This window comes from Arachis ipaensis, chromosome B06 (assembly GCF_000816755.2).
Source record: "Arachis ipaensis cultivar K30076 chromosome B06, Araip1.1, whole genome shotgun sequence".
In the NCBI taxonomy this organism is placed as follows: domain Eukaryota; kingdom Viridiplantae; phylum Streptophyta; class Magnoliopsida; order Fabales; family Fabaceae; genus Arachis; species Arachis ipaensis.
This window is the reverse complement of record NC_029790.2, coordinates 65,054,614-65,067,079: the sequence shown is the minus strand read 5'-3', so window position 1 is coordinate 65,067,079 and position 12,466 is coordinate 65,054,614. Positions and strand designations below refer to the sequence as shown.

The following is a 12,466-nucleotide window of genomic DNA, read 5'->3' as shown; positions in this document are numbered from 1 at the left end:
GATTGAGAACTGAGTTCTCTCCTTCGTGTTCTCACTTTTGCATTTTTTGCTTTCTGTTTTTGAATTGTGGATAGAGATTGAAGGAATTCTGTTTCAATCCTTGATCTACAATTCATCTTTGTTCTCTTCTGCATAATTCTAAGGAATTGTGAATTGGACTTAGCTTTCTGATTTCATTTTCATTTCTTCTGCTACATTGGCTCTCTTCTCTTGGAATTTGAATTGAGATTGAAGAGCTCCGTTGATTCTAAGTTTGAGAATCATCTTTTACCTCTCTTCTCAATTATTCCAAGAAGTGGATCTGAGTTTCCTTTATTGCTTTTAAATTTTCTTTTCTTCTGCAATTTGTTCTCTATTGAATCAAGGGAGGAATTGAGATCTAGACTTGTTTTCTAGTCTCATTGAGCCTCTGAGCTCTTGAATTTCTTTCCTAGCTCTTGCAATTGAGTTGAACTTACTTTCTGTTTGTTCTTCATTGCAATTTCCCAATTCTATTTAGATCTACTGTATTTACTTCATCTTCTTTACTTTCTATTATTAAATTATGAATCCCAGCATCCCACACCCCTCTATTATTCAAGCAATTTACATTTCTTGCACTCTAAGCTTCAGCTATTTACATTTCTTGCAATTTAAGTTTCAGTCATTTACATTTCTTGCACTTTAAGATTCATCTCTTTTACTTTTTCTGCTCTTTAATTTATTGTCAATTCTCCCTCTCCCTTTTAGTTTTATGCAATTTAGCTTCTGTTGGTTACAATTCAATCAAATCATCAACTGTTTGCTTAACTAAATCAACCACCTAACTAAAATTGCTCAATCCTTCAATCCCTGTGGGATCGACCTCACTCATGTGAGTAATTACTACTTGATGCGACCCGGTACACTTGCCGGTGAGTTTTAGGTGTTGGAATTCGTTTCCAACCCATCAAGTTTTTGGCGCCGTTGCCGGGGATTGATTAGATTAACAATGATTAAGTAAGGTGGTGGTCTAGATTAAACACTTTTTCTTTATTTTTGTTTATTTCCTTTATTTTTAACTAGCACACTAACTATTTGAGACTTTGTCTCTACTAACTCTCATTGCATTCAAGCTACAGAGTGCTCTTGTGTTTCTTGTTGTTGTGGTTTTATGACAGAAGCAAGGAGAGGGATCCCTACTTTCTATGAAACTGACGAAAGAACTCTTCGAATGTTAAGAAGAGAAGCAAGATGGAAAGGAATTGTTGGAGAAAAAGAACTTTTTGAAGATAAATTTCATGAAATGGAGGAACACTCAACAAATCCAACAAATCCACTAGTAGGAATGGCCAACAATAATGGTCAACCACAAAGGAGAGTATTGGCTTCATATACATTTGCTAATCCAAGGCATTGTGGGAGTAGCATCCTTACTCCAAATGTCAATGAAAATAACTTTGAATTGAAGCCCTAACTCATCACATTGGTACAAAACAATTCCTCATATGGAGGAAGCCTAATAGAAGATCCATACCAGCATCTCTCTACCTTCTTGAGAATATGTGATACAGTGAAGTCTAATGGTGTGCATCCAAAAACATACAAATTGCTGCTGTTCCCATTTTCATTGAGGGACAAGGCTGCTCAATGGCTTGAAACTTTCCCACAAGGAAGCATCACTAGCTGGGAGGATTTAGTAAATAAATTCTTGGCCAAGTTCTATCCCCCTCAAAGGATCATCAGGCTCAAGATTGAGGTGCAAACCTTCACACAAATGGATGCAAAATCTTTCTATGAGGCATGGGAGAGGTACAAGGCCCTGATTAGAAAATGTCCCCCCAAAATGTTCAATGAATGGGATGTTCTTCAAAATTTCTATGAAGGATTGACTCTTAAGGCTTAGGAGGCACTAGATCATTTAGCAGGAGGCTCCTTACAATTGATGAAGACAGCAGAGGAGGCTCAAAACCTCATTGATATGGTGGCAAACAATCAATACTTCTTTGGCCATCAGAGATAATGCCAACCATCACAAAGGAAAGGAGTGCTAGAGTTGGAAGGAGTAGACACAATCCTAGCTCAACACAAGATAATGCAGTAGCAAATCCAGCAACAATTTGAGCAAATGGCTAAAAGGATTGATAGCCTCCAAGTTGCAGGAGTGAACACAAGCCAACCATCAACCACATGGGGGCAAAATGAAGAAAATCAAGAAGATCAGCAGCAAGAACAGATTCTATATGTGAACAACCAAGGCTCAGGCCAAAATGAGGTTTATGGTGACACCTACAATCCATCCTGGAAGAACCATCCAAACCTAAGATGGGAAGATAACCACACTCAAAATTAGCAACCATGGCAAAGAAATTCAAACCAAAACAACTCAAGAAACAACTAGAACAACAACCAGCAAAGCACGAACCACAATCCCTATAGAAAACCCCAAAACAACCAGCCAAATTCCAGCTACTATCCACCCAATAACCAAACCACTAACCAAAACACCTACCATCAACCTTCAACATATCACAATCAGCCACAAGCATCACAAGACACTCAAAGAATCTTCAACTTGGAGATATTGATAGAAAAGATGCTGAAGAACTAAGAGATAACAAGCAAGAATCAGGAAGCCTCAATAAGAAACCTAGAGAGGCAGATGGGGCAACTATCCAAGCAAGTTGTGACTGAAAGGCCAACAAGATCGCTCCAAAGTGACACCATCCTAAAGCCTAAGGAGGAGTGCAAAGCCATCCAACTGAGGAGTGAAAAAACCTTGGTAAGTAACAAAGAGGCCAACAAGAAGCCTATGGAGAGTGAAAAGATTGTTAGCAAGAAGGATGAAGCTAACAGCAAGGAAGAGATGACAGCAAGCAAACAAGCTCAAGAGAAGCCTAAAGAAAAAGATGACCAGCCACAAGATCCAAGGAAAGGGAAGCAAGTAATGGAGGAAGCATCTCAAGGGCAGAAGCAGGTAGTGAAGGCTTTCACACCTCCCTTACCATATCCTCAGAGGTTCATCAAGGAAACCAAGGATCAACACTTTCCCAAGTTCCTTGAAGTCTTCAAGAAATTGGAAATTAATATCCCCCAAGCTGAATCATTAGAGAAGATGCCTCTATATGAAAAATTCTTGAAAGGGCTCATTAACAAGAAGAGAAGCTGGCATGAGAAGGAAACCATTATGCTCACACAAGAGTGCAATGCCATAATTCAAAGAGGTCTCCCACCAAATCTCAAAGATCCTAGGAGCTTTTTCTTACCTTGCACCATTGGTAATATAACCATAAAAAGGGCACTCTGTGACTTAGGGGCTAGCATCAACTTAATCCCTTATTCTATGATGAGAAAGCTAGGTATAGAGGAGATAAAGCCCACACAGATGTCACTAGAGCTCGTGGACAAATCATTGGTGTTTCCCAAAGGAGTAATTGAAAACCTTTTGGTCAAGGTGGATAAGTTCATATTCCCTGCAGACTTTGTGATCCTGGATCTAGGAGAAGAAGGAAATAAATCTATTATCTTGGGAAGACCCTTCTTGGCCACAGCAAGAGCCATCATAGATGTTGAACAAGGAGAGCTGACTCTAAGGGTACATGATGAAAGCATTACTCACAAATCAACAAGCTGATGACTACTACATTATCAACAGAGTACTCTCGCTGGAGCATGCAGAGATTGAACATCATAGCACTAGAAGGAAGCTTACTGTAAGCGGAGACAAGCTGAGACATCACAGTCATCAACCACCCTAATAAGGGTCCAATGTCAAGCTAATGACAATAAAAGAGCGCTACATGGGAGGCAACCCATGATTTAATATTCTTGTTTTGATTTTAATTTCAATAATCAATGGTCCTTATAGCATGAATTTGAATTCTCATGAGCATACATGATAATTGCATGCATTATATTGAAGTATATGCTAGATTTCTAAGTTTGGTGTGCCTGAAGGCACTCCAAAATAGTTTTTCAAGCCTTTTTAGACTATATGCTTATTCAATTTGATGGAGTATATAGTCAAACATTAAGTTTGGTGTCTGCATATAAATTTAAGTCATAGAAACCATTTTTGCTCAGAGGATCAAAATTATGAATAGATGAGCCATACATTGTTTCATTTTAGGAGTTTATGGTAGAAAATAAAATGTTCCTTATGATAAATGTACTAATTATGATGGATATTATTTGCATTTTACATGGATCCCTTAGCATAGAACAAGTTTGGTGTCCACCAAATCTTTGTTCAAAATCTAAGGAATATGATTGGTCACTTATACATAGTGAACATGCAAAGTTTGTTTTATTTTCTTTTTACTACTTACCACTACACCACCGTGCCACACTTTACTTCCAATGCTCACTAATTATTTAATTTAATTTTGTAGGACAAAGACGATTGAGAAGACGACAAGATGGAATGCATGCACGGCTATGACAAAGAAAAAGAGAGTCACATGTGCCTAGGGAATGGTGCATTCTTGGAGACAAAAATCTGCATGCTTGGAGCTCTTGGGGGCCGAACCTCATGCATCCAATGGGGGAGCAATCCATGTCCTCACTCAACTTTGCACGCAAGCCATCCATGCCATGAGATTTCACAAAATTTTGCTCAATCTCCACCCTTCCTTTACCTAACCGAACTCTTTCCTCACTTGTGGTGTTGTGCGAAGACTTGATGACTTGTCTATAAATAGTTTGTCATATTCATACAAGCTTTCCTCACTTATAAGCCTTTGTTTCACCCTTCACCTATCCAAAAACATGTTCTAGCACCCATCTCTCACCCAACAGCAGCGTGAGTTTGCCACCCTCCATTCCCTTTTATAGCAAGCCGTACCTCACATGAACCAACATTCACCCTTGTTTCTTTTCCTTTCTCTTTAATTTCATGGCCTCTTCAAGCTCTAAAAGGAGAAAGGGAAAGGAGCCAGTAGTGGCCGAACCCCCAAGCTATGATACAAAGAAATTTAAATCTCAGTTTCATGAAGCAAGGTATCATAGGCTCATGAAAACAAAACATGTTATTCCTGAGATGGGCTTTAGACTGAGGGAGGGGGAGTAACCCATCATGATGCAAATTACTAGGGAAAGGAGGTGGGAACTTCTATGTTCTCCTCTCACTGACATTAGTGCGGTCATGATAAGGGAATTTTACGCCAATGCTGTGAAAGAGAGCAAGGACAGCCCCCTTATAAAAGTTATGTCAGAGGTGTTGAGGTGGATTTTAGTCCATCATCAGTTACGAGGGTCCTATAGTTGAGAACCATAACCTATGAGGAGCTTAGCTCTGAGGAAAGATTGCAGGGTGAGAATGACCCTGATGAAATATTGCAGGGGTTATGTATTGAAGGCAGAGATTGGGAGAGGGACTCAGAGGGAGCTCCAAGCCACTTGAAAAGATTAGATCTCAGACCCGAGGCCAAAGGGTGGTATGAGATAGTGGGGAGATCAATACTCCCTACTGCAAACACCTTTGAAGTTATAATCAAGTGAGCCCTCTTGACGTACTGCATCCTACATGGAAGAGATATCAACCTCTCACAACTCATAGTAGACAGTATTCAGGAGATTACTGAAGACACAAATAAATCAGGTAGGCTTGGTCACCCAAGCACTATTCTGAGGCTGTGTAAAAGGGCTGGGGTGATATTTGAAGATGAAGAAACGGATAAAGTAAAAGAAAGCAGGGGGATCACTAGGCAACTAATGGAAGGTGCTACTGAAGATGATGATCAAGAGGAGGAAAGACCCCAAAGAAGAAGCAGACCACAAGTGGAGGAAGCGCAAGCTCCTGGTGCTATAGACATGAGCCAATTGCAAAGAGCTCTTGAAGAAATATCTCAACAAAACATGAGAGCACAGGAGCAATATTTAAGGCAGCAAGAGCTATATTTGCAGCAACAGGAGCAGTATATGAAGGATAGAGAGGGAAGAAAAAACTGGCAGCGCCAAATGGAAGAGCGACAAGAGAACTGGCAGCAACAAATGATGGCTCAACAACAAAAATTCCAAACAAAGATTCTTGAGGGACAAAGGGAACAATCAGCAGATTTTAGAGAGTCATACAATAGATTGTCCCTGAGTCAAACCAAGTATAGGGAGTACACTCACAACTTATATTAGTGGAAGAACATATATCGTACCATTGGAGAGAATAGGCATGTAGATAGAATAGAGTATGATGAAGACACTCAAGCAAAGTTGGATTATCTGACACATAGCATGCTAGCATTGGATCCACAGATCATGCAATTTGAGCAATGCCAAGAGTTAGTGAACCGTCAGAGAGCAAGAACCCAAAAGAATTCAGCACGTATGCAGCACAGATTAGAGGAGGCTGGACTCTTAGGTCTGACAGACTCTATTTGGGATAGGAGGTGCCCTGGAGAAGAACCTCAAGACTACACCAAGAAGAGGAAAAAGAAGGGAAAATCAAGTAAGGGCAAGGGACATGACAATTAGAAGGTGGTGGAGTTTCTTTCATGTTTTCTTTCTAAAATTTAATAAGGAAGATGCATATCTGAGACATGAGATGCCTCCAAATGCCTTATGTTTTGCAATTTTATATTATGAGTAGTTTTCTTACAAGTGAATTGCATTATGTTTGTCATCCATCATTAGCTTGAATGTTGTTTTGTTCCTTTCTACATAAATAAAAGAGAAATGTTCGATTTAGAAAAGTGAATAATGTTGTAGAAGTTAGAATGAGAATTCAGTGGTGGTAGTTGTTTGATTTAATGGTTAGCTCAACTAACAAAGGCTGCATAATAACATGTTCATTAAAGTGTAAATTAGTTTGCTGCTATAAAGTCTGTTAATTAATGAAAGTCCCTTAAGAATGAAACAAACAAAGAAGAAAGAAAAAGAAAAAGAAAAGCCAAGAATTGGCAAAGAAACAAACAATAAGGCTACACACCAATAGCTTGGACCCTAGGACGTATGCCTGTGGTGTTTTTGTACTGGGATATGCTTGGACAAGTAAGTTCTGAGGAGTATTTTGAAACTTGGCCACTTAGATCAACTGAACTGGGATTGCCAACTGAAAGTCCACCATCAAGAGCTACCTAGTTACAAAATATTTAATAATCCAAAGAGATGCTGGGCATCAATGTTCCTAGGAAGAAATTGTGAGCCATATGTCTGTGGTGAAGAAATGTTGAGCAAAATTGAGCCAAAAGGCTGCTGCAACATTTGCCACCAAGCTTTCATTAATAAATAAGCTATCTGAAGCAAAAGAAAGAAAGAAAAAGCTAGCAAGGGATCAAGCAAAAGTAAGGCATTATAGCAGCAACTCTAATGAACATTTAAAGAAACATTTCTTATCTGACAGCAAGTAATAAATGAGCTACCATTGTCTGCATAAAACCCCATGAACCAAGTTCAATTATCTGCTAAATAAGGACATGCATACTTCTCTGTTTCATTTCATTCTCTCTTATGTTTAGTGCTTGCTTGGGGACAAGCAAGGTTTAAGTTTGGTGTTGTGATGACAAGTCATTTTATGCTAGCTTTTCAAGCATTTTTCACTTGTCTCATTATGATTTATACACTTTCTTGCATTAGAAGTAAGTAATTTGAAGTGGTTCTGCATGGTTTTGTTGAATCAATCAACCACCCTTTATTTGACACTAAATCATGAGGTTTAAGCTAAAATTAGTTGGTTTTTGAATATTTTATGGACCCTGTGAATTTGGTGATGCTTTGATTGGTTGTTTTGATTACTTGTAGGTGAAGAAATGGTTGAAAAAAGAATTTTTGGCACGCTTTTGAAGAAAAAGCACGCTTTCGACCTTAGGCCACGCTTTGGAAACCGTGACCGAAGGTAAAAGAGCGTGGCGCACCAAAGGAGGCATGGGCGCTTAGTTCGATCACTTAACTGAGTGCCAGTGGAAGCATGACCAAAGGCAAGGCCATGGATGACCAAGGAAGCACTCAGGCCAATGGCGTTAAGTTAATTTTACTAACTGAGTGCTACAAGAAACAAAGAAGCATGGGTGCTCAGTTAGTTTTTTCCACCTTTTTCGTGCTCCCCCATGAAAGAAATCAAAGCGCAAGCAAGAAAAATGGGGGAGCCAAGGATCGAACCTTGCACATGAGGCATGAGGGGCGCTACTCTTCACGAAAAAAAATTGCCAAAATGCAACCTCCAAGGCTCGTACCAAGCACCTGATGGAACCAAGGGAAGCGCTACTCCACTTTGCCAAGGAAATTGGCACCAAATTTGCACCCACCAGGATTCGAACAAGGGAGCCCTCACTTGCAAGGAAGGAGCGCTACTAGTGTGCATGGCTCAGCAAGGATTCGAAGAAGGAGCATCCACTACAAGCAAAAGGGGCTCTCAGTTAAAACTTTTCCACTGAGCGCTACCTTATGAAAATAAAATTGGTTGAATTACGTCCACCAAGGCTCGAAGCTGGACTCCCTCCAAATCAAAAAGGGGCGCTACGTTAGGAGTTTCTAACTGAGTGCTATGAAGGCTATGCACAAGGGAGCTTGTGACGGATCAAATGGGTCAAGGAAACAAGCTTTGAGCGCTCAGTTGCCTAATCTAACCGAGCGGTCCCCTGGAGCCAAGCACCATGATCAATTTTCCAAACATTGGGCGCTCAGTTAACTTAGTTAACTGAACGCTTCCTTGGGAGTTACACAATGGGCCAATTTCACTTCAATTACCATTTTGGATTCAATTCTTCACCCATTGAAAAGTCCACTCCAAATTCTGAAGATCAAAAATAGAAAGTGTATAAATAGGACTTAGTTTGATTTAGAAGAACCCTCTTTTTTTTACCTTTTGCTTACTTTTGAACTTTTATTTTGAGTTTTGAGCATTGAATTGGGAATTGGGATTGAGAGCTGAGTTCTCTCCTCCTTGTTCTCACTTTTGTATTTCTTTCTTTCTGTTTTTGAATTGTGGATAGAGATTCAAGGAATTCTATTTCAATCTTTGATCTACAATTCGTCTTTGTTCTCTTCTGCATAATTCTAAGGAATTGTAAATTGTACTTAGCTTTCTGATTTCATTTTCATTTCTTCTGCTACATTGGCTCTTTTCTCTTGGAATTTGAATTGAGATTGAAGAGCTTCATTGATTCTAAGTTTGAGAATCATCTTTTACCTCTCTTCTCAATTGTTCCAAGAAGTGGATTTGAGTTTCCTTTACTGCTTTTAAATTTTCTTTTCTTCTGCAATTTGTTCTCTGTTGGATCAAGGGAGGAATTGAGATCTAGACTTGTTTTCTAGTCTCATTGAGCCTTTTAGCTCTTGAATTTCTTTCTTAGCTCTTGCAATTGAGTTGAACTTACTTTCTGTTTGTTCTTCATTGCAATTTCCCAATTCTGTTTAGATCTACTGCATTTACTTCATCTTCTTTACTTTCTGTTATTAAATTCTGAATCCCAGCATCACACACCCTTTTATTATTCAAGCAATTTACATTTCTTGCACTCTAAGCTTCAGCTACTTACATTTCTTGCAATTTAAGTTTCAGTCATTGAAAGAGCGTAAGATTGATGGTTTAGAGGTCATGGTAAACTCTCGTTGTGAGTATAGTTACTAAACCAAGCAATCAACCTTTCTTACAAACGTTTTGAGTGTCACAAGTAACAAATCCCTTAAAAATTGTTAACCGAATATTCAAACCTCGGGTCGTCTTCTCAAGGAACTACAAGGAAGTATGTTCTTATTATTGGCTATAAAGGTTGTAATCGGGGTTTAGAAGGTGAGAAGCAAGTGATTTGAATGACAAGTAGAGTAAATGGCAATTAAGATAAATAAATACTGTAAAGCAAACTTCTGGCAAGGTAAAAGGAAATGGAAGTCCAACTTGGTTACCTCCCTCAACAATAACGAAAGTTGAATCTAAATTCCACTTAGTTAACCTTTACTAAAGTAAAGAAAAGTCAAGGGACTAATTAGTTGACCTTCGAATCCTATTTATTTCCTAAGAAAAAGTTGGGATTATTGAAGTTCAGTTCAATTAGCAAGATAACGATTATCAATTATGTTGAGTTTGATAACTGCTGAGTTACTGATTTCTTAACCAAGACCAAAAAGAGAAAAAGTAAATTGCTGGAATAGAATATCTTCAGATTGGAAACAATGGTAACAAAAATTAAAGAGAAATCAATCAATAACTGAAATACCTCAAATATCATTATTAATTCAAATCATAATATGGAAAGGGTTCATAAGTCAAGTTGGCAACATTTATAAGTACGCATAAAAGCATTAAAATTATTAAACTTGGATCGAGAGTCACTCTTACAAACTAAAAGAAGTCCTAAATCCTAATCCTAATCCTAAGAGAGAGAGGAGAGAACCTCTCTCAAACTAAATCTAAATCATGGAAAGTGAATATTGGCGAGCTCTCTCTGAATGGATGCGTTCCCTCACTTTGTAACCTCTGGTCTATGCCTTATGGACTTGGATTTAGGCCAAAAAGGGCTTCATAATTCGCTATGAGTGTTTTCTGCAATTTCTGGTGCGTGGCCTCTGTCACGCGTCTGCGTGGGTCACGCGGTCGCGTCATTCGGAGCATTTCCTTGCCACGCGGTCGCGTCAGTCATGCGACCGCGTCATGTGCGTTCTGCTTAAGGCGTGCGGTCGCGTCAGTCATGCGGTCGCGTCGCTGCTGATTCGCGCTTGGCACGCGATCGCTTCGTCCATGCAATCGCATGGATGCCAGTTTCTTCAGAAGCTCCGTTTTGTGCTTTCCTTCCATTTTTGTATGTTTCCTTTTCCATCCTTTAAGTCATTCTGCCTTAGAAAATCTGAAACTACTCAATACACTAATCACGGCATCGAATGGAAATAAAGGTAATTAAAAATAATTAATTTTAAAGCTTAGGAAACATGTTTTTCACATACATCACATAATAAGGAAGGGAAAGTAAAACCATGCAATTAATATGAATAAGCGGGTGAAGGATTGAATAAATCACTCAAACTAAGCACAAAATAACTCATGAAATATGGGTTTATCAACCTCCCCACACTTAAACAATAGCATGTTCTTTTTTCTTTATTCTTACTTTCTATCACTTTGTTCTTCATCTAACCAATCAACAATTATAGAGTACAGTCATACCAAAAGTCATGAGGTCTTTAATTAAGGTTGTAATGGGGCCAAGGTGAAGGTAAGGATATATGTATAAGGCTAAGGGAGCTAATAAGTGAATCCTTAATTAGACTAAGATCTCACCTAACATACATATTTAGTAGAACAAAACTTTCTTTACCAATTTTCCCACACTATCCCACTTGTTGTGACATGCTCATGTTTTAATTTTATTTTTATCCCATGTGCATTACTTTTATTTTGCATTGGGGGATTTTTTTTTTTGTATTCCCTTTTATTGAATGCTGAAAAATAACTTTAACCCTTTTTTTTTTATGCACATGGTAATTGAATCACTTTGATTTCTCATGAGCATGCTTCCCAAATTTTATTTTATTTCTTTTAACTTTTCTACCCTTGTGTTTCTATCATCCATGTTCCCAATAGGTTTCCTATATTTTAATCTATTTATAATTTTCTATCTTAAGCTAACCAAGTATTCAACTTGGGATTTTATTTTGTTTTTCTGCTTAAGGCTAGTAGTGTAGTTAAATAGAATAAAAGGGATTTTTAAAGGCTCAAGGGGGCTAACAAGGGTAATGTGAAAGGTAGGTTATTTTGGGGTAAGTGAAAAATCAAATGATGGCCTTAATCATTCTTTTGGTATGTATCTAGATTCTATAATTGGACATATAGATTAAAGCAAAGTAAAGAACATCAGAATAAAAAGAAGCGAAACACACAGGAATGAAATTATGGTTTGAATGCAACCATACAATTAAGCTCAATACTCACAGGCTGTGTGTTCTCTAACTCAAGCATCATATATCATTCATATCTGTTATGCAGGTTTAGTTAAAAATTCCCATTATTCTCATAAAAAAAATTATTTAGGGTATCCTTTAAAGTTTTAATGTTCCTCCTTGATGAAATGTTGTCAGCTTAACTATATGATGTAATGCTATATATACAAGGTTTATGGATTTAAATCTGGTATGTTCAATTTCCTAGCTTACTTCCTTTTTATATTTTTTTTAATTTAAATAATGCTATCTTATGCTAAAAAGGGTAAACTAAACTAATTAATCCACTAATAAGTCAGAATTGCAAAATGAACTAAAAATGCAAAATGCAAAATAGAGTAAAAATACATAAAAGCAGCAATGTATAAGTACTCAGAAAAAAAGAAAAATACAGAAAAATATCCAAAATAAAAGAAAAAGAGATGTAGTGGTTCACCAAAATAAAACGCCAGAGATGGCGACCTCCCCACACTTAAAATGAAGCATCGTCCCTGATGCTCAGTCAAGCCGGGTGTGAAGGGTTGTCATCACTGGTAGGGATGGTAGCTGGAGGCTCTGTGGTGGTGGTGGGCTGAGGGTCTGGCTGCTGTAGAGGCGGTGCTGACTGGATTGGGATCTCCGGATCTGCAGCCTCGATCTGATG

General features: G+C 38.3%; 1 protein-coding gene across 1 annotated transcript; it reads left to right on the top strand.

Annotated features, from left to right (window-relative positions):
* LOC107646927 lies at positions 2,621–3,592 on the top strand. Its single transcript, XM_016351070.1, has one exon. It carries the CDS (start codon positions 2,621–2,623, stop codon positions 3,590–3,592), a length of 972 nt encoding a protein of 323 aa, XP_016206556.1.

Coding starts and splice junctions, on each gene's coding strand:
- LOC107646927 (XM_016351070.1), top strand. CDS start 2,621: ATGGGGCAACTATCCAAGCAAGTTGTGACTGAAAGGCCAACAAGATCG.